Genomic DNA, 20,797 nt, shown 5'->3' on the forward strand with positions numbered 1-20,797 from the left:
TTCATGAGTATCGCTGGGGTCGGAAATCGATCGAGAGAGCCTCTCACTCTTGACGACCAGAGACTGGTTGAGCCTGCTGCGGTCGAGTGGAGGAATCAGCTGGCGGTTTCTAAAAACCTCGAGAACTGACTTTGAAGCATCAATCATTGCAGCGTTTGCGTCGCATAATCGAGGCAGGTATCCGTAAGACCTGGAAAATATAAACATTACCTTGAACTCCGTCCAGTTGTCCGAACTTTGTGTAAGCATAGACACAAATTCTAGATCAAACGCAATGAGGCTGCTAATTCTCCATCCGTTATATGTTTGGAGACAACAGGTCATATTTCACACACTGCTCCACACTCTCAATGCTGGCCTGGAGGAGGCCACGCGCTTCGAGACCAACCCAAACCCGAAGCATGGAAGTATCGCCCGAACGGACGGAGCTGAGAAGAGTCGCACCGGAACCAAGCTGCCGCAAGATCGGAAGAGCACTAATTGAATTAGTCATGGATTGTGGAATAGTTGGGCCGAGAAGACCCCTGATATCAACAGAGCGACAAAAGAATCAACCTACCTCTTGAAGAGATCCAGGCCTGGGTCCAGACTTCGACCGATGCCTTCGAGAAGAAGGATAGAGATGACAACATTGACAAAATCGCCCTCGAGCCGAACGTGATGGCTTCGAACCATGGATAAGACCTCGCTCAGCACGTCCCCAATTTTGATGTTGCCTAATGCGAACGTCCGGGATTTGATGTTGTAGACCAGGTGCTCCATTTTCAGCGCGAAGACCTCCGCGTCGATGACTTCTTCCGGCTGACGGCACCGTTCAACCATCAATTGGCCCGCTTTGAACCCGTCAAATTCGGCTACCGCTCGGAACAGGTCGAGAAAGTTTCTTCGGTTGGTCTCGTTGAGCTGGGTCACTAGGCCAGTGTCGATAAAAATGAGCTGGGGGCGATAGCCCTCAGTATTCAGCTGGGAAAGAGCAGCGTTCCAGGCCTCCCGATTATGGGCGTGCGGTCTTAATCGGGCCAGTACAGTCTCGGTCACGTCAGCTTCGGCAGCGGTTGGCGCATCTGAAACCCGACTGCGCTTGCCAAGTGATAAGTCCAACTCAGCCGGTTGATAAAATCGGACCATTATATTCCCCGGGTGCAAATCAGCGTGAACAAAGTTGTCGATCAGAAGCATATGAAGGAACGCGTCCAGACCCTCGTTTGCGATCTCTTGCTGATAAACACCCCCTCCAACGTCCAAGAAAGTCTCCAAGGGGATCCCTTGGGCGAATTCTTCGACAAGCACTTCACGTGTGGTGTAATCCAAGTACGGGTAGGGAAACCAAGCAGTGTTCCGTGATTTGAACTTCTGGCGAAAGATCACAAGGTTGGATGCCTCGATTCTAAGGTCCAGTTGTAGTTTCATCATTTCACCAAATTGCAGTACTTCATCCGGCAAGGACAACCAGTGCATTGTGGGGATGGCATTAATCAGCGATGCGAAGAAAGACATGATACGCAAATCCCTTCGGATCACGCGCTCAACCCTTGGATGGAGCACTTTAATGGCCACGTACGAGGACGGAACCCGTCGCGGCGAACTCTTTACCAGCACGTCGACATTCTTTCTTACCTTTCCGCGGAAGCTTCTGTCCTCAAGCGTCAGAGCCTGATCGTCCATCACAGCCAGGCTCGGTTTGAGCCTTGCCTTGTATACTTGAGCAATAGCCCCAACTCCTAGCGGTTCCTCGTAGAATTCCTCAAAAATTTCCTCGAAGGGCAGGCCATTGAATGCCTTGCTTATAGTCTTTTTAGTCTGATGCAATGAATGAGCCGGGGCATGAGAGTGTAGTGAAGACATGATGTTGCACATTTCCGGCGGAAAGATATCGGTGCGTGACGCAGCCCATTGTCCGAGCTATCGGAAAGGAATGATAGTCAGTATGCGCATGGTAGCCAACTCATGTTCGATGGGCGCTCACCTTGATGAACGCTGGGCCAGCACGCTCCATTGACCTGACTAAAAAGCCATACCACCAAACGGCTCCTGCCCGCTCCCCTCTTCCATCTTTGAGCCGCCGTCCAAACCATATAGCAGGCACTGTAATGATGACAGGAATGAAAACAATCGCCAAATGGACGAACCGAAAGCCCGTAGCGATTGGGTCGTATATATAGCAGTACCAAAAGACAAAGAGTTCTTGACAGAGTTTCGTCAAGCCTTGCGCATCCTCGGAGACAGTTTTTCGAATTTCTTGACGCGAAACTTCTAGCATCTGCATCTCGCCAGTCTTGTCATGACCATCTCCGTTCTCCGCCAACTCTAAGAAGGCGCCCGGCGTCAGAGCCGCAAACAGTACCGTTCTTCCAACGGGCGCCTTCCTGTGAAATGATCTCCACGGACCTGGAGGCCATGGCGAATGTTTTGAGCGGAACCGAAATGGCGTTGCAAAGCGGGTTAGTAGTCGCGGACTTCCACCACCTCGGCACCAAAAGAAACGGCCAAAGAGGGTGGCCGTCCTCATATTATCATGCAAGGGCAAGCCTTTTCGGACCCAGGAAAGTCATCGAGGAGTAGATCAAGGCTTCTGGGTGAACCTGAAGGCCACCATGAGAAGGTTGATCTGATATTGCCTGGTGGAGGACCGGAGAGAGACCAACCCAAGGCGGGCGCCGCACGTGTCACGACGTCATCGGCAGCATCGGATCAGGAACATATCCTTCCTCTCCAATCGTCACAATGATTCATGGGATGAGAGTTGAGATGAGAGCTCAGAAGCTATTACTCTACCTCTCTGAGAGGTAGATCGGTTCCGTATTACGTGTCGGCCTGTTGAATTAATTATCCAAGGTAGTTAACTCTTCTTCGATGAGCCACATTCCAGAATCCAGGCGTTTCCAGCCACCAAACTCCAGATTACCACCATTATTACCTGTTCCGGCGCAGGTTGTCTCTCGTTGTACCTGTAGATATTGCTTAGTCAAGACTTTTTCGGTCTCTGTGTTGCGATGCCCGCAAACGGCAATGTTTTCACACTCCACTATAGCTGACCAGAGGCTGTAGTGTTTGCCGATCGCCATGCCTTAAGTATCCAGGCGAGTACCTAGGCGGAGATATTGGACAGCCCTGCTTGATCCTGTTGAATGCCCTTGAGGCACGGTCATGCCAGTCCAGTATGAGTCGCCTCGAAAAGCTCGGCGATGTAGAATCGCAAAACGAGGACGTCTCGAGAGACCTGACATGGACCACTATACTGAAGTGGAGTGCCATCACCTATACCAGCATGCTTATTGTGTGCATCAGCATATGCAGCTGTTATCCTTCACTCATTGAAGTAGGGCTGCTTTCACTGCTATCCCACAGGACCTCCTCCGGGCCCTTTCTTGCGTATTCCCACAGTGTTGGTCATTTTGAGAAACCGGCGGGGTTTGACATCGTTGCACTGGTACCCTACAAGCATCATGTTTTGGACTGTTATCTGCAGGTATTGTTGGATCTTCTCCTGTTGTGACGAACGGGTTGGACTGATCAGTCTCAGAGAAATCTTGCCAACAATCATGGGTTCCTTGACAGAGTGGTTTTTATTCCGCAGTCAAATGATACAGCGAGTCTTGAATGGCTGGCCTCTATTGTCCAAGAGACGTCCGCCTACAGCGTTTGGACATCACCTGTTGATGTTTACCGGGAACCGAATAGTCGCACGCTGTTCGTCTGGCTGGATGGCGGCGTTGTCTTTCTGGAAGACCACACCATTCCAACAATTGTCAGAACAATGCTCGATAACCCGGATTCGTTAGTGGTTTCTGCAAATGTCATCAACCACGCAGCTCTTGAAGCACTTCACAGTCATTCTGGGGTGGCTTTGCCCTACCTCCCAGAACTTCTTCATCAGCCTTCGGCAGCTGTGCAACTGCCACCTGCAGCAGATCTAGATTGGCGTACTTCAAATCTTCCGCCGTGGACGGGACCAAAAGATTTCCGAGTCCTAAAAGGATTTGCTTCGCCCGGCAACAAGCATCGCTGGCTCCTTTCAGATGATGAACAGGTCGATCGGACTCCGATCAGCACTTCCATGTACACCACTGATGGCCCGGGCTTTACGGATTGGACTGTCAAAGCTCAACAGCATTACTCTTTCCTGCACCACCTTGAAATGGACGAACTTCACCGATACAAATTCCCCAAATGGAGCAATCCTGCAGACGTCAGCCCGAATCTTCTGTGCTTCTGGGATGCTGATGCGAATGCGGTGCAGTCCAACATCCTGCACGGTAGTTCCTACGTACCATTCGGATTCGTCGAGGATGCCAATAAGCCTACCAAACGCACTATCATCGATGGCAAAGGGTTGGCGGCACATTACTCGGCGGACGCAGGCGCCGAAGATCTGGACTCTACCGATATTCTTCAACGGTACGAGGCGTACGCGAAAGAAGTGATTTGTCCCAAAGTTTCCTGACTTTCTGGTTGCTGAGGAACTCGTGTACCGGAGTAATGGATCGGTCACGCATCATTTCTCATGTCATCTATATAGACCAGATACAGGATAGTTATACTCTATTTATGGACCCCTTTTCCAAGATAGACAAACGAATCCGGCCGTCAGGGTTAACCAGCATGGTCTAAGACTTGGCATGTAAACCCGAAGCCATATATCAAGAAACTGCTTCGATATTGAAGATCGGAGAGGTAAGAGGCAGAATCTCAATTCAGTCTTGTCCCTTGCAGATGCTGTGACACATGGCTATGCATGAGCCTCTCCAACGTGGCTCTCTGGGAAGCTGAGAGTGCATTAGTCTGCAGAGAGTTCGGCATTAGCTGATGCTTGCAGATGTGGAGGAAGGCACTACTACTACTTACATCATTTTTCAATAGCTCTTGAATAAGAACAACGATATTATCGCGATCTTTGGCTGATTTCGATTTGTGCGCTTCATCCGCCGAGTCAGAATCAGGCGTGCTCATGGTCTCTTCCAATAACGGGTATAAGTCCAGCTTCTGCAGGCAGTGGATAACGGCGGCAGTACCATGTTTGCTTGAAGCCATCAAAGCCAAGGCGAACCAGCCCTCGCTCCTGACCACAGGCCATTGCGATTGAGCAATCATAGCCCCAACAGGAAGCGCGACACCCTCGTGCATAGTGAACAGACGCTCAAGGAGAGTGCTAGCCTCGTTGTCCGCTTCGCGATACTTTGGAACAATTGTGCGGCAAATTGAAGCTACAATCCGTCCAACCTCCGTTTTGATGGGTGTGGAGTCCGATTTCTCACACAGAGAGAGTAACGATGAGAGGTATGTCTGTCGGGAGGTCGAGGAGTTCTCGCCAGTAGGAGCAAGTTCCAAGAGACGTGAAATGTTCGCGATCGATGAAATGATGACTTGCCGAACAATGCTTGTTGCGGCAAATTGAACTTGAGGAACCGTCTCATAACCCCATAGACGTGAGACTGCAGGAATGATCCCAGCATCTCCCAGACATTGTCGGTTATCGCCAGCTATAGCCAAGTTCTTCAGAATTCCAAGTGCGGAATGGAGAACCGCGCCTCTAGCATCAGATCTCAGAATCGATATCAACGTAGTTTGTATGTTCATCTTCCGCACCATCGCTTCGCACACCGCGTCCGATCGGGCTAAGTTGCCCAGCATCACACATGAACAGATTTGAAGTTGGTCTTCCGTGGAAGCTAGCCAATCTTTCAAGGTCTGAACAAGAGGAGACTCGAGGGGATATACCTCGGGGAATTTGGGTGATGCAGAGATTTCTGAAAGTGTTTGGTTGATCTTCAGCTGGAGCTGCGCCAACGCTTGGGTATCACCACTGGACGAAGGGTCTGCTTTGATATATAATGACTGTTTGAGGACGGACAACACTCGTTCAACCATACGTTGACCAACACAAATATCCTGGAATCGTTCTTTGTCTAGATAGGTCATAAGACTATTAGCAAGGCATACAAATCGAGAGAGAGCAACTCTCTCCTCGGACAAAAGATCCAAGAGGAGTAGAATTGTCCCCCTTGGCGATTCTCGGATTCCTTGTTCTGCGCATCGACTTCGTCAGCATGAAACGCGGCTATGACAGGAAGACCTTACCTTGCTCTGCGAGCAGCTCGATGAGCTCGTAAGAGAAGTCAAGAAGCGCCTCATTATCTGCGAGCACGCCATCCTTGATCAGTCTCAAAAGGATATAGACTAGTTTGTTCGCAGCCAGTTGATTTTGGGCTGGCTCTGTGTAACCGTTAGAACCCGTAGCCTAATACTGGAAGATATACCGACCATAATCGATGCAGATGTTGTATATAACAGGAATCACGACATGCACAAGATCTGGGCTAAGACGGTTGAGAATAGCAGCTGTATAGTCATACTTGACAACAAGGTCTCTGTTTTCATCTGGAGAAGGTCAGAATTACTGTAACTTCGGTCTTTCATCAATGATGCAGCATACCAGTGTCAGCACAGGAATTGCCGACCAACCGTAGAGCATGAAGGAGTACATCATTGTCATCAAACTCTCTCGAGGCGATAATCTGAAGGAAGAAATTCAAGATGCCAGCTCGCCCGTATGGGAGTCTCCAGGATGCTAAGCGGAGGACAGTCAGTATCTTCCGATGACGAAACAGCTCAAGACCACGCACAGTTTCTACTCCCGTTTGCCAGAGCATCAGCTGCTAGCGCCAGATAACTCGACCGGCACTTCCAGAGTTCATTTAGAATGGTCTGCACTTCCTCGAAGCTCTCAGCACCGCCTGTAGCCTCAGCAAGCGCATCTTCCAAGCGCCGCAAAAGGGCCGCTTGCTCGTCAACTGGGACCGAAGAAACTGTCTGGACTGGTAGAATTGACGGTCCTGGATTCAATTGTGACAATATCTGGGCCAATGAAGGGCAGTCTATGTTATTTTCTGCCTGGCTGGACGACTCCTTCGCAAATTGATCTTCAGCATCAGGTCCAGCCGTTTGAACCACATCCAGCTTGCTGTCGGCGATCATATCTTCGAAAGCGGTTGCGTAAATAGCCTCTTCTGTCAATATGAGGTATACCACAGACAGTACAGCAAGCAGGCAGGCCTCCTCCTCAAGCAAGCGTGTCTGTACTTAAGAAGCTGTCTCTTCCGACAATGCTGAGGAGATTGCCACTTTAATCCCTTACTTGGCGCTATCTCTCTTGTTCTGGATGACCCAGATGACCAAATATGAAGCTGGACACTGAAGGACCGTGGATGCCTTGTTACCCTTCGGTCTGAAATAAAGTCTACAATGATATGATGATAGCTTGAGGTGGACCAGACCAAGACGAACCCAAGGTAGCTAAGTGTGCCTCCGTCCGGTTTGTTCATACTGTAATTTATTACCATACAATCTCAATTACCATGCAAAAAGCCTCTCTTCTCATGGAGCCTTTCAAGCCATAACAAGATGAAATTTTGCCGGATTTTTTTAAAGCTCCTGCGATTGAGTGCAAAATGATCAGTTTTCATACTCCCTCTGGTTAGTTGCGATTGTCTTCGAAACAACAACCTCAGGTACAGTACTGCCAGCGTTTCGGAAGACATAGCGGCCTTGGGGGCCGCCCGTATCCAGCCAGTAAATGTAAGGTACCGAGACTAAGGTACAGACAGATGCAATAAGTTAGAGAGATAAAGTAGACAACTCCATGGTGGCAGTTCGACCCTGAGTCCTTCATTCTTACTGCTGTCGTCATTTTGTCTCAATTGCGCCTGGTTTGAACGCTCAATATACTCTCATTTAATCTCCTTCTATCTCTTTTTATCCCACGTCAACCACCACATTCCTTCACCATGACGCGCGCTCAGCAAACGCTCTCAATTCTCCTGCTTGTGTCTTCTGTACGTGGCAGATTCCCGCTCAAAAATGCCGGATGCTACTAACACCTGTACCAATCTAGCTCTACCTCGTCCTATACCTGGGGCTCGTACCCCTGAACGAAACTGTCCAAAATGAAATCATCCCGGTTGTACGTTCCTATGCCCGCGGTTCCGCTCGCTGTTTACAGTTGTCAAATTGCCCGCTGACCCTTGCGCGATTTGCTCACCAGCTCCCCTTCTATGGCCTAATATGTTTCGCCTGCTACCTGGGTGGCCGACTCGGTCTGGCCATCCTGACGTTCAACGACTGTCCCGAGGCACACCAGGAGTTGCAGAAGGAGATTGAGCAGGCGAGGGCCGACCTGCGCAGCAAGAACGTTGACGTTGACTAAGATATATCCTTGTTGTGTTTGCTCGGCGTTGCTTTCCGGTATCAGCAATCTGTTGGATACGTGCTTTCATCAGCTCAAGCTCTGCCTGTTCGCGCTTCTATCTAGATTGAAATGATGACCCAAGTACTCTCTCGCGCAAAGCTCAATAAAAAAGATGATAGCATTTCGTCAGACTTTGGAGAGACTGAAGTGATAAGAGTCTATCCCCCGGGCTCGGTGATATATGATATTTGGTCTAGAGAATCACAGTGTCCCAAGTCTATCCACGCTAAGGATCAAGCATGACATCAACCGATGGACCAACGTCGAACAAGAATGCCTACCGACGCCTATTGAGTCTTCTAGATTTCATGAACTTAGAATGAGAAATAACTTTTTCTAGTGTTTGATTCGTTCACGATCAAATGTAAGTCAGACCTCCCATAACGGGCCTTGATATGCATTGCTTCCTCTGCCGGAGAGCCTCTCAAAACACCATTCGTAAACGTGACATGTCCAACATGAACTTCATCAAGCTCGGTAAAGATAAAACAGAAAACTTTATATGTGCAAGCAAATGAAAGAAAATATGCAAGGGTGCTAAAAAGCGGGCGACTTATACAAAACAAAATGTATGAAGCAATCATACGATGTAGTTCCTCGACCCGGAAACCTAAACAAGGGGGTTCTCCATGGCCAGTCTGTCGTGCTCTTCGATATCCCTGTTGTTGGAGTCTCCGTTAGTGACCGAGAAAACGACGAAGGCGACATCACTCCAGTACGTACTTGGCTTCCCAGGGATAGCAGATCCACACATCTTCAGTTGTGACTGCGGCGTGATAACGGCCAGATTCCATCATATCCGCAGGCAACTCGCCCTTCTTCAACTTGTCCTTGTTCTAATGGAAAGTCAGCCAACGTCTCTGCTAAATCGCCTTTCTAAGAAGATGGAAGATCCAGAACATACGTGAAGCACAAAGACGAAGAAGTTGGTCTTCTCGGCCTCACGGCCCAGCTGCTTCTGAGCCATCTCCACGTCCTTCTGCAGCTCACGGACTGCATACTCCAGGGTTGTCCGGGTATCATCGACCTCGTCGACGATGAGGATGTTCTTGCCAATAAGATTGGCCATCTCGAGAGAGCTGAGATCGAGCCATTGTGTCCGGGTCACTTTGGTTCCGGGAACCTCTTCGGGGTCACCACGACCCAAGTCCTCGTACAGAGACAGACCGATAGCCTGAATGGGGATGTTGGGCTCGCCGGCACGCTTGAGGAAGGAGCTGATAGAAGGTTTTGATCAGCATGAACCTTTGAGCTAACACTGGAACTGGTTGGCATACCGAAGGATACGAGCAGGAACGTAACCACCACCACCAATGGCAATCATAAGATTGGGCCGGAAGGTGTCCAAGATCTTCTCAGCGGAGGTCTGGCACAACTTGTGGACCTGTCAATTCAATCCGTTAGCGTACCATCATTGACAAAAAGTGCAGAAGCACATTTGGTGTAGCTGGGCTGCAAGCTAATGGTGAGGAAGTAAGACAGATGCAGATGCAGGTTGCACTCGTGCGCCTTCTCCAAACATTGATTTTATACTGCAATACCGTCGCAGCCATCCAATGATCAGGCGATCGAACAAGCATACCTGGTTGTATGTCACATAGAATTTTTGCGACATGTTGGCGACGAGTGATCTTCCGATCGACAGTTCAAACAATGAAGCGTGGAGGGGTAAATTCTCAATGGAAGAAGATCAATGAGTGGACAGTAGCTTCGAAGGTTTTTTGTGCGAGACAAAATGAAAATGTACCTTACGTATCCAGCAGAAGTAGAGAGGTAGAAAAGCCAAGACAGGAAAAAAAAAAAAAAAAGAAGAAAAGATGCGTCACGTCTGGGCGGTGTCGCGCGCATCTGATCAATACCTAAACTGACGGGTAAAACCGTGGAAGTCAGGAAATTCTGGCACCATGCCACATGGGGTTGAGGCAAACTTACCCCAAAAGGCTTGGTGAAACCATTTCAACCAATCAGGGGCTTGACAATGTGAGGGCCGGAGCAATAACTGCCTGTCTGAGACTAGCTCAGGGTAAAATAGCGAGCTTACCATGATTTCCAGCAGAGTTCGAGTAGTTTGAACAAGCCATGGCTTAAGAGGTACCTATATCTACGTGAAAGATATACAGATGCTCAGCTGCAGATCTTCGAAAAAATAAGTGCTGGCTTAGTTAAAACCTCTTCTGCCTCCATTTATCTCATTGTGATATGACAGACTTTCAGTGTCATAGTTCCGTTCTATTTCCATAATGCTAACCGTAGAAAAGGGTATCAAGCATGCAAACCGTGCTGGAGGATATGAGAATTGCAAGTCGTTGACGTTGAGTCGTGGCTCCTGTGAAGGACAAAAGCTCTCTCGGAGGGTGTATGAACTGTACCGGTTCTTATTCACCAGGAGCCACAAGCCCGCGGCCACGTTTCTTTTATCAGACAGGAGTCTGGTCACCAGGCGACTCGGGCTTGATTCGATTAATCTCGAATCCGCCCTCATCCTTGTCCTCGCCCTTCTGTGGCCACATAATTTGCCGTAACACGATGGCGCGAATCATCATGTAAAAGACGAAGATATACATTAGTATGAGAGGGAAAATCATGGCACAGCCTATGATCAGAATCGTCTTGCATGAGAAAGCGTTCCCAATAGCGAAAGTGGCAGTTATCAAGGCAGTGTTGGGGAAGACAAACGAGAACCATGCCATTGAAAAATTCATTCGACCAGGGCCGATGGTCGACCAGTGAGCAAAAGTGGCAATAAAGAAGAAAAATATTGCCAGGCTAAGTACTTGTCAGCCGATTTGCTGAAGCATGAAGTGATCATGCGAACTCACCCCCAGAGCCACAGACAAGCAAAATTGGCAACCACTTCGAGAATATTCGCAGCCAAGGCGCCGTTGCCCATAAAGTCATCAGGAAAGCATCGCTTTGCATGAGCAGCCATGGTCACAAGTCCTGAGACAGTGAAGGCACTGGGACCAACAGAGACAAACATGCCGGGGCGCACATTTTCCCTAGGCAATTTACTACTCATAAGTCTGTAGAGATAGGCTGAGTAGACGGCCAGAGAGAGTAGGAAGCCCATTCCCTGTATAGTTGTTCCCCCAATGATAATAGGTAAGGCCCGAGAGGCTTCAAGTTTTGCGCTTAAGATCCCTGCATGAGGACCGATTATCAGCATAGGATACGCCGGGAAGATCCATATAGGTGTCATCTGGGCTATCGTGAATGTCTGAGTCGACCACCTAAGGCAAGGTGAGCATTCAATACCCTTGTATAACGAGGAAGAGAAATGCCACATACAATAGCAGATAGATACCGGCAGAGAAGATCACTGCAAGAGCCGCATCGATCCAGAATAACACACCGACAGCATAACTTAGCCATGGTCCTGTGGCCTCTGGACCGTACTGAGAAATATTGATCAAGATTGTTCCAAATGAGACGATAGACGCGGGCACAAACAACGACTCTGTTGGATGCGTAAGTGATAATTTGAAGGTATATGGATGTAGGTAGAATCGCAGCAGCAGAATACACCATATAATAACGTATAGTGCTATGTTAAACAGGAAGACTATGACGCCGATCGTTTCCAGGCCGCGGAATTTATAAGGAACTATTTCTCAAGTCAGCATCTAAAGGGGGGGAGGAAATCACAAACAATGCAAGCTTACTGTTATATAAGGCATTTGCGATACCACCAGTGCTCATTGAAAGAGTAAAAAAAGCCCAAGTAAAGTGCCTGATTCGTTTCTTCCAGCTCAGTGATGCAGCTGAAGCGTCAGTGTCTCTGCGAGAGAGCGGGACACTCTCATTGTCGTACTTGTAAAACGAATGATTGTGCAGTGCTTCTAACGCGGAAGATCGAGCCTGTCGGATTGCCCTTCCGGTCGTTGGGGAGAGTAGTGATAACTCATTGCTATGCAGCATGCGCTCTTCCTCTGTCATTGCAATTGCGCCCACGACTGTAAGATCATGATTCGAAGCTCAGATATCTGCGCTTCGCTGGAAGCATAGGAGTTGGTTTACTCGTGCTTGAATTCTTAACTATGCGTGCCTGAAGAGCGGAGACAAAGTGTATGTGCTCAAAAGGCAAGACGAAAGCTGGGTGGGAAAAAAGGACGTGTGCAGTGATGAAGGTCAGAATTTAACTGATCGGCAATTGGGCGAAGAAATCGTCTAAGGTATGCTTCAGTCTAAAGGCATATCTAGCCAGTGAAAGCCCCCCGTGGGAATCGATATCCCGATCGAAGCGAATAGAGGTGAACTGGTGAATGGATCCGTCGGGTAACGGCACACAAGCATTTGATGGTGGGGAAGAGACCGATCGAATCAGATCATATGCCATTGCCTTAATCCAAGCGAATACTGAAAGGTAGCAATCATCTTGCGTATGAGTGGACCGTTGTCATGGGATTCATCTCAGACGATGTCCAAAGCACTGATTCAAGCCAGCGCTGCCAAGAACAACAAGTAGAATTGTGGATGCCCGAATGGCGGAAAGTGTTGGATGCCCCGCGTTGATCTGATATGTCATATAGATGGCCTTGTTTTGATGAGCTGCACTTCATACGTCATGCCTGAAGGGCAACAATACTCCTATAACACCTGTTTACACATTACTGCAGATAATGGCGAGAACTTAATAGGGTCAGATGAGAGCTACGCATCAATATTCCTCGGTATCATCCTAGCAAACTTGGACCTCTACCTAAGGAGTAGTACCTTACAATTACTTCATACCTAAAATGCTAGTGGCCTTCCACGGCAGAAATACATATCAGCCCTTATCCATACAGCAGGAAAAAATCAATCGCCATTACTGTGTGTTTCCTTTGAAACAAATGATAGACGGATATACATTACTGCAGAACAACCTATACAATACGCGACAAACGGAACTTACAGGAACCTCATTGGAAAGCTTTCTGACATCCATTCAGATCGGCTAGGTACCCGCAGTGCTATTCATGGCTCCGTTATATAGTTCATGCTCGCCCTGGTCATTCTAAGATAGGATGCTTGAAGGTGCCTAGTAAGTGGTAAAAGATTTATATTATTTTCATTAAGGCGATCGAAAATATGGATGCAGACCTGGAGAATGCAAACTACATCCTTTAAGTATACTTACCAGGTACCTAATTGGCCCAGATGATATGCCGGGGGACTTATGCTTCTGCCGAGGTATCCGTTGATTCGCTCTTAAAGCAGGTATGGAGTAGGTCTACACCTCATCTTCATACCTCTACAAATTCGCCGCATTTTCTAAGCTACCTTAGTCTTCTTAATTTCCTCAGACCTTCGAGTCGATAGTTATGAGTATTCTGTGATTCTTTACTTGCCTTAGTACATTTGGATTGCGCGATAAAATGGCAGCTGCGCGAGATAACCGCAAGTCGGTGTTGATCACTGGGTAAGCAAACCTTTTGTTGCATTGACAATTTTAATCGTTTCGATGCGCGCCGCTAATCGCTTTTTTTTGTGTTCTGAACTAGATGCTCTCCCGGTGGAATAGGCAATTCACTCGCCCGTGAGTTTCATCGAAATGGCTTGCGCGTCTTTGCGACGGCGCGAGACGCAAAGAAGATCGATGATCTAGCAGCCCTGGGTATCGAGACGCTAGACTTGGTAGTGGATGACGAACAAAGTGTCAAATCCTGCTGCTCCGAAGTCGAAAAAAGACTTGGGGACAAGGGACTTGATTTTCTTGTTAACAATGCGTATTCTTCTCCCTCTTGATTTTGCTGGAACAATAGACCTGGATGCTGATACCTGCATGGCTAGAGGCCGAAGTACGTTATGAAATTCGATCTAGTTTGCCCAGTTCGGCATTTAGACACGGAGAGACTTTACTCACGTATGACAGACTACACTGTTCCAGCTACTGAGATAGACCTTGGGGAAGCCCGGAAGACTTTTGAAACCAACTTCTTCGCGGTCATCTCTATATGCCAGACCTTCTTGCCATTGCTCATGAAGGCAAAGGGCACTATTGTGATGATCGGTAGTGTGGCTGGGGTTAGTCAAATTTTCCTTGCTGATATGCCATTTTCTGGTCCTAACAGTCTCCCTCTTTGTCAAGATCATACCTTATGTGTTCGGGTCGGTCTACAATGCCTCAAAAGCCGCGCTGCATTCGTTCAGCGACACGCTGCGGGTGGAACTTGCTCCCTTCGGGTATGCCAATGTGCTTCTCCATATTACGCCTTTCCACTGATACTGAACCCCTTCAGAGTAAATGTCACAACTGTCATCACTGGGGGTGTGCAATCCCGCATTGCACGTACTCAGCGAACTCTCCAGCCGAATTCCCTGTTCACTCCTATTGAAGACGAGTACGCACGCCGTGTGACCCATAGTCAGGATGGTGCTATGCCACATGCTGCATATGCGCGGAGCGTTGTAAGGCAGGTCCTATACGGATCAGCGCCATGGCGCTGGTTATGGCCATGGGCGCAAGGACGAAAGAGTTGGATCTGGGAAGGCAACAAGAGCTGGCTGATTTGGCTCCTATGTGGCGGTTGGGCTTGGACGGGTCTATTCCATGGCGCCATGACGCGGATGTTCAAACTCTACAAGTTGAAAAATACCATAGGGAAGTAGAAGCGAGGGATCATTGCTCGGCTCTATAGTCTAGGAGAAGAACCCAGCCGGTGTTCCACCATGAAAACAATTTCTGTGCATCTGCCAGAATCATAGAAGTATAGAAGTTAAATGCAGCGGTGATTGGAGACGACCGGCAAACTCAGCTATCATTTCTCGCTTTCTCTTGGTTCTAGTGACGATGAGGCCAGCAAACTATGGGTCTCGGCAAGGAGCTGTGGACGGGGAAGAAGTTATAACAGCGTTCCGTGATATTCGCGTCGCCCGCAATATGCACATGATTAGTCATCCAAACACGCACGCTGGTTGGCTCCATCAGGTGACCGGGTGCAATGCAGACGAAGCGCAATATTGTTCCGAGAAGCGCAGCCGTGAAAAAGCAGTGAAAGCTGTTCCCTTTCCCGAGATCTCAACAGTGGATAGTCCGCCCCTTCCTGTCAACAATCACTTTGGAGGCTCGTTCTTCCTCTTGTACTCTTATCTGTTTTCTTGGAATTCTCCCCTCTTTGACAAATTATTTTCATCATGTTCAAGCTCGCGCGCAGCAGCCGTCCTGTCGCGGCAGCTATCAGAGCTGCGACGGTGAGATATTTTCCTGTGCTATTTTGACAATATTACATAGTACCATATCTATTGGCATCAGATTGAGCTTGCTGACATTGCAATTTTGGTAGGAATCTTCCGTCCAATCCAGATTGGCTCAGCAACAGAGAAACCTGTCCATTCACGAATACCTCTCTGCCAGACTTCTCAAGTCCGTATGTTGTCGGAAACGTGCACTCGATATTCCGCAGATCTAAAATGACTGACCGGATGACAGTATGGCGTGGGAGTCCCCAAGGGCGAGGTCGCCCACTCGGCAGAGKAAGCTGAGGCTGTCGCCAAGTCAATCGGTATATATGAGCCCCTATGAACAAGCTGGACCGCGGTTTACTTAGACAACACTTTAGGGAATGATGATATGGTGATCAAGGCTCAGGTTCTTGCTGGTGGTCGTGGTAAGGGTTCCTTCGACAATGGTCTCAAGGGAGGTGTGCGCGTTATCTATTCGTGAGTTGATTCCCCAAAAATTCCGTTGTTTTCGCCTACGGCATGTCCCCTTGTTGACACAATTTTCTCCAGTCCAACCGAGGCCAAGATGTTCGCTGGCCAGATGATCGGACACAAGCTCATCACCAAGCAGACTGGTGCTGCTGGTCGCCTTTGTAATGCTGTCTACATTTGCGAGCGCAAGTTCGCTCGTCGTGAATTCTACCTTGCCGTCCTTATGGACCGCGCAACTCAGACACCCGTCATTGTTGCCTCGTCGCAAGGTGGTATGGATATTGAGGCAGTTGCCAAGGAACACCCTGAGGCTATCATGACGACTCCTATTGACATCAAGGTCGGCGTGACTGATGACATTGCCCGCAAGATTGCTACCGATCTTGGCTTCTCTGAGCAGTGCATCGAGGATGCCAAGACCACCATCCAGAACCTGTACAAGGTCTTCATGGAGAAGGATGCTACTCAGATTGAGATTAACCCTCTGTCTGAGACCTCTGACCACCAGGTTCTGGCTATGGACGCCAAGCTGAACTTTGATGACAACGCTGAGTTCAGACAGAAGGAGGTTTTCTCGTGGAGAGACCCTACTCAGGAAGACGCCGATGAGGTCAAGGCTGCTGAGTACGTCCCGATGGCACCCAGTTTATGGCCCACAAATTTTTTGTTCTAACTTGGACGACAGGTACGGCTTGAACTTCATCAAGCTGGATGGTGACATTGGATGCCTGGGTACGACCTGACAACACTTACCTTCCTGCGCTCATGCTGACCGCTTCTTTAGTCAACGGTGCTGGTCTCGCCATGGCCACCATGGATATCATCAAGCTCAATGGTGGAAGCCCTGCCAACTTCCTTGATGTTGGTGGTGGTGCTACCCCCGCCGCTATCAAGTCTGCTTTCGAACTCATCACCAGCGACCCCAAGGTCACTGCCATCTTCGTTAACATCTTCGGTGGTATCGTCCGCTGCGATGCTATCGCCCAGGGTTTGATCAATGTCGTGGAGGATATGGGTCTGCGCATCCCCATCGTTGCTCGATTGCAGGGTACCAACATGGAGCAGGCTCAGAAGCTGGTATGTGGCCAAACATCACAAGCTACGAAAATGGCCATGAAACGCTAATGTAGGATCTATAGATCAACGAGTCCGGTCTTAAGATCTTCTCCATTGAGGACCTCCAGAGCGCCGCCGAGAAGTCCGTCCAGTTTTCCAAGGTCGTCAAGATGGCCCGTGAGATTGACGTCGGTGTGGAGTTCACCCTTGGTATCTAAGCTCCGTCGGTTTGAGATGGTCCAGCATGTGTCATCGCCTATTCTTTCATCTTTCCGTCTTTTTTTTTCGCGATTTCCCTTTATACTTTCCTTTGATTACATGGGTGATGACATGGTTGGAAATACCAAAATGGACTACCGGGGACCTCATATTCGCTGCCCTCGCGACACTACTGTTCAGGGTTGATCAGCGATGGATGCCGAATTGCGAGGCGGGCGAGTCGGTCAGGATACGTTAGCGAATTTGGGCTAGTATAATAGTGAAATCCGCACAGTACGGGGAAGGCAGGGTGACATAATCATAGAGAGCATTGATGGTTCTGTATATCGTCCATATCTACTATTTTCTTTTCCTTTCCCTTTTTCAATGTATTTCTTGTCGATTCAGTCCTATCGATCCGATGTCTATTTCTCTAAGCGCCTTAAGATGCTCTCGGAATAAACAAACTTCAAGACCTCTAATTAAAGAGTGTTTCTCTTGGTCCTAAAAATAGATGCATCGTATTAACTGCCATCGGAGTATTACAACCTAGTTGTTGTGTAAAACACCCGCCGGGTCCTTTACATCTATGGTACCTTAGATAAACATGACGGCGGATCAACTAGCTCAGCTGATTCCTTCCTCATCAACACCCTCACTCCTTCTCTGTGAGCCTCAACCGTCCCACAGTGCGCCAGGTCCGTCATTGTAGATGCTTCTTCCCTCTTACAAAGAACGACAACGATGATTCACAGACGCTGGAAAACGATATCTCCGTCACTATGGAATGTGTAGATCCGAACTCGGACGAACAGGAGATCATCACTCGACTCCAAAATCTTAGGACGAAGTCCGCGCGACGCAGAGTGTACGGGTTTCCTCAACAAAGGCCTTTTCACGATAATGCATATTTGAAGACTCATTGACTGACACTAGTCACGAATTCCAGGTTCCGTCAACTCATCCACCATCTAGCTTCTGACGAATGGCGTGACTTGAGGGATCATCTTAATACACGAACCTTCCAGTGTGATATCCTAGGGTTGCTTCCCCTCGAGATTGCTGTGCAAGTCGCCCAGTATCTAGACCTAGCGGAAATCCATGTCTTGCAGAGAGTAGGCAATATATGCCCACTTGTCCTGTGACCGGAAATGGTGAAACTCACATTGTATTAGGTCTCCAGAACTTGGCACAAGCTACTGTCATCTACCCCGGTTCGTAGCTCTGTATACCGCCGGTATTCAGGCCGCACACTCGATTCTTTTCATCAGACATCTCATCACATCTACAACCAGTATGCCAAGCAGAGGATCAGACTGGAGCGAGGAGAGCCGTCTTCAGCCCTTCGTCGGCGCGAGCCCAGCCATATTAACCCAGCTTGTCTAGACTATTCGAATGGACGGTATGCATGGACTGGCGAAATGACCACAGTCGTCGTGCAGGATCTGCGTTCGAATGCAATGCAAATGTTCTGCACGGAAAACAGAGAACGCATCGGCCACGTTCGTCTTTCGGAGTTGATTGTTGCGGCGGTCACTCTACGTGGGTAGGCAGCAATTCTTGCGCAGATCGAACTCATGTAGTATTCTCTTACTCATGGAACGGGTTTTAGATACTGCCATGTTTGGAATCTCCGAACGGAGGAGTCAGCATACTTTCGATTGCCATCCCGCCTATTCCACCTCTTCGTTATTCGCGGCACCAAGATTGCCTTCGGCTTCAAGGATCCCGCGGCTGGAAACACTGTTGTCATGCAATGGGACTTCAACTCGCGCGTTTCCCGCACGGTAGTTGTGGCAGATCACTTAGTGTTTATAGACTTACATCCTACCCTGGATTACTTGATCTCCATCCATCTACAACGAAATGACAACGTTGATGGCCCATGGGATCTTGAAGGGGTCCCGTGCAATGCCGCACAGTTGCAGGTCGTGAAGCATTGCTTTTCGTTGGAAACTCCTCAAACGGCATCCAAAATCCTGACCCTGCCGAAGCTAGAAAACAGCGACTGGGTAGTTCGGCCAAATGCCTGGCTCTCAGAACAATTCAACGACAGAGCGGGAATCCTAATAGCTCGTCCCAAGGGTGGTGAAGATCACCACCCGCACTATATTATCGCCATTACCCACTATATCGAGACCGAAGAGGTTTTCTTGCATCGCTTGCCTCCGGAGCACACATCGTCTTCCCATTTACACGTTGCACCTATCGACCGCAACCTCTTGTACTATATCAGGATCGAGCGAGCCATGCCCACCATCTGGATTTCGCAACCAGGCGCGCAAGTGCCTTACAGGCCGGCCAAGTCTATGCCTTCTCCGTGGGCGGTAGATCCTGGTCAACATGATGCCGACGAATACGTGCTCAAGGGAGATCATGATTGTGTTTTGTTGGTCAATAGGGGTGGGGTGAGCGCTTGGTGTTTCGATGAAGCCGCACAGCCCTTGTGTGCTATTCCCTTCCAAATCCCGGACAATTGAAGATGGTGGCTTCAATGGAATTGAGCATGATGCGTTATTTTTAGGACCAAGAGAAACACTCATTAGAAGGTCTTGAGCTTTGTTTGTTCTGAGTGCATCTTAGAGTGCTTAGAGAATTAGATATTAAATTGATAAGGACTGAATCGGCAAGAAATACATTGACAAAAGGAAAAGAACGAAGACTATATATGGATGATATAAAGAAGTATCAATGTTTTTTATGATAACGCCACCCCATAATACTCTACCACATCATTAGCAGAGGGATGGAGCACAAAAGGACAGCAATGCATAGACAGATGATAATAAACCCACCTAGGTAGGTAACCAGGGTTAAGATGATGATAGTCGGATATTGAAACCTCTGCATCCAGACTATTGAATCTAGTGTTCATTTACGGCGGATGTTTAGACTACTACAGATCAATCCCAATACCCGATACCTCTCTAGTCTGCGGCCTGTTTATCTACTCCGCATCCATCTCATTTGGTATCAAATGTACCCTTTGAACGCACCAACTTGTCATCCTCAACATGAGCTACGGAGGACAGTTGTCTATTGTTGATTTCCTCTCGGTGATCCATCATCATTGCTATTATCTACTTCTTAATCACGAAAGAGCAACTCATCAAATGACAGGTATCAGTTGCATAGATAGACTTGTTTCTCCTAGTTGCGGAGTACATCTCTCTCCCCTCCGCATAAATCATAATATCATATTACTCCCCCTATTCGCCTCCCCCTCATCACTAGTCGCAATATATCTTCTTCGTTACCTACGCCACTCTTCCTTGCACCCAACCAATTGTTGTTCCATATCCACGGTTCCATGCAGATTCCAGAGCCCAGACTGCTGTTACCTGCTTACTTTAGTAACAGACTCCTGGATCTAGTAGGACTGTAGCAGGGTAAGCCAGCTATCTACTACTGGGTTCCCCAAATATCCTTCTGCACCTTAAACTCCTATTAGCACTAAATATTCTGTTGGTATCACCAACTATAGTCTATCTATTATTGTCTTATATTATATTGTTTAATATATTCGAGATAATCCTTTATCCGAACCCTCGTTTCAGATCTTCTCAACCGCGAATTTTCGTCTTTGTCTTTTCTCGCATTCTCTGTCTCTATGCTCTGATGAACTGATCTCCCCCCTTTTTATTCTCTCCACAAGGCATATAC

General features: G+C 48.3%; 9 protein-coding genes across 9 annotated transcripts; 5 read left to right on the top strand and 4 right to left on the bottom strand.

Annotated features, from left to right (window-relative positions):
- Nucleotides 1-298: 298 nt before the first annotated feature.
- On the bottom strand, nucleotides 299-2,509 carry Asppvi_001029 (ABC1 kinase family protein; the record flags this gene model as incomplete). The annotated part of the gene is made up of 3 exons (XM_043297333.1): nucleotides 299-476; nucleotides 560-1,902; nucleotides 1,967-2,509. The coding sequence occupies 3 exons, from the start codon at nucleotides 2,507-2,509 to the stop codon at nucleotides 299-301; spliced, it is 2,064 nt and encodes a 687-aa protein (XP_043153268.1).
- Nucleotides 2,510-3,160: 651 nt separating this feature from the next.
- On the top strand, nucleotides 3,161-4,444 carry Asppvi_001030 (uncharacterized protein; the record flags this gene model as incomplete). The annotated part of the gene is made up of 2 exons (XM_043297334.1): nucleotides 3,161-3,469; nucleotides 3,524-4,444. 2 exons carry the CDS (start codon nucleotides 3,161-3,163, stop codon nucleotides 4,442-4,444), a joined length of 1,230 nt encoding a protein of 409 aa, XP_043153269.1.
- A 245-nt stretch (nucleotides 4,445-4,689) lies between these two features.
- On the bottom strand, nucleotides 4,690-6,975 carry Asppvi_001031 (putative GTP binding protein; the record flags this gene model as incomplete). The annotated part of the gene is made up of 6 exons (XM_043297335.1): nucleotides 4,690-4,782; nucleotides 4,846-6,026; nucleotides 6,079-6,213; nucleotides 6,262-6,378; nucleotides 6,434-6,568; nucleotides 6,624-6,975. 6 exons carry the CDS (start codon nucleotides 6,973-6,975, stop codon nucleotides 4,690-4,692), a joined length of 2,013 nt encoding a protein of 670 aa, XP_043153270.1.
- An 809-nt stretch (nucleotides 6,976-7,784) lies between these two features.
- On the top strand, nucleotides 7,785-8,203 carry Asppvi_001032 (dolichol-phosphate mannosyltransferase subunit 3; the record flags this gene model as incomplete). The annotated part of the gene is made up of 3 exons (XM_043297336.1): nucleotides 7,785-7,832; nucleotides 7,892-7,960; nucleotides 8,042-8,203. 3 exons carry the CDS (start codon nucleotides 7,785-7,787, stop codon nucleotides 8,201-8,203), a joined length of 279 nt encoding a protein of 92 aa, XP_043153271.1.
- Nucleotides 8,204-8,855: 652 nt separating this feature from the next.
- On the bottom strand, nucleotides 8,856-9,860 carry Asppvi_001033 (xanthine phosphoribosyltransferase; the record flags this gene model as incomplete). Its single annotated transcript, XM_043297337.1, has 5 exons — nucleotides 8,856-8,904; nucleotides 8,969-9,081; nucleotides 9,150-9,462; nucleotides 9,523-9,629; nucleotides 9,828-9,860. The coding sequence occupies 5 exons, from the start codon at nucleotides 9,858-9,860 to the stop codon at nucleotides 8,856-8,858; spliced, it is 615 nt and encodes a 204-aa protein (XP_043153272.1).
- Nucleotides 9,861-10,662: 802 nt separating this feature from the next.
- On the bottom strand, nucleotides 10,663-12,181 carry Asppvi_001034 (putative C4-dicarboxylate transporter/malic acid transport protein; the record flags this gene model as incomplete). The annotated part of the gene is made up of 4 exons (XM_043297338.1): nucleotides 10,663-11,011; nucleotides 11,065-11,475; nucleotides 11,534-11,849; nucleotides 11,908-12,181. The coding sequence occupies 4 exons, from the start codon at nucleotides 12,179-12,181 to the stop codon at nucleotides 10,663-10,665; spliced, it is 1,350 nt and encodes a 449-aa protein (XP_043153273.1).
- A 1,421-nt stretch (nucleotides 12,182-13,602) lies between these two features.
- Nucleotides 13,603-14,836, top strand: Asppvi_001035 (SDR family oxidoreductase; the record flags this gene model as incomplete). Its single annotated transcript, XM_043297339.1, has 6 exons — nucleotides 13,603-13,646; nucleotides 13,729-13,953; nucleotides 14,018-14,025; nucleotides 14,100-14,251; nucleotides 14,316-14,410; nucleotides 14,467-14,836. The coding sequence occupies 6 exons, from the start codon at nucleotides 13,603-13,605 to the stop codon at nucleotides 14,834-14,836; spliced, it is 894 nt and encodes a 297-aa protein (XP_043153274.1).
- A 525-nt stretch (nucleotides 14,837-15,361) lies between these two features.
- Nucleotides 15,362-17,154, top strand: Asppvi_001036 (succinate--CoA ligase (GDP-forming) subunit beta; the record flags this gene model as incomplete). Its single annotated transcript, XM_043297340.1, has 8 exons — nucleotides 15,362-15,418; nucleotides 15,511-15,594; nucleotides 15,657-15,729; nucleotides 15,787-15,886; nucleotides 15,959-16,504; nucleotides 16,566-16,612; nucleotides 16,665-16,957; nucleotides 17,020-17,154. The coding sequence occupies 8 exons, from the start codon at nucleotides 15,362-15,364 to the stop codon at nucleotides 17,152-17,154; spliced, it is 1,335 nt and encodes a 444-aa protein (XP_043153275.1).
- Nucleotides 17,155-17,916: 762 nt separating this feature from the next.
- Nucleotides 17,917-19,614, top strand: Asppvi_001037 (F-box domain protein; the record flags this gene model as incomplete). Its single annotated transcript, XM_043297341.1, has 4 exons — nucleotides 17,917-18,002; nucleotides 18,084-18,249; nucleotides 18,310-18,680; nucleotides 18,747-19,614. 4 exons carry the CDS (start codon nucleotides 17,917-17,919, stop codon nucleotides 19,612-19,614), a joined length of 1,491 nt encoding a protein of 496 aa, XP_043153276.1.
- Nucleotides 19,615-20,797: the final 1,183 nt, after the last annotated feature.

Source organism: Aspergillus pseudoviridinutans (genome assembly GCF_018340605.1).
Source record: "Aspergillus pseudoviridinutans IFM 55266 DNA, scaffold_1, whole genome shotgun sequence".
Taxonomy (NCBI): domain Eukaryota; kingdom Fungi; phylum Ascomycota; class Eurotiomycetes; order Eurotiales; family Aspergillaceae; genus Aspergillus; species Aspergillus pseudoviridinutans.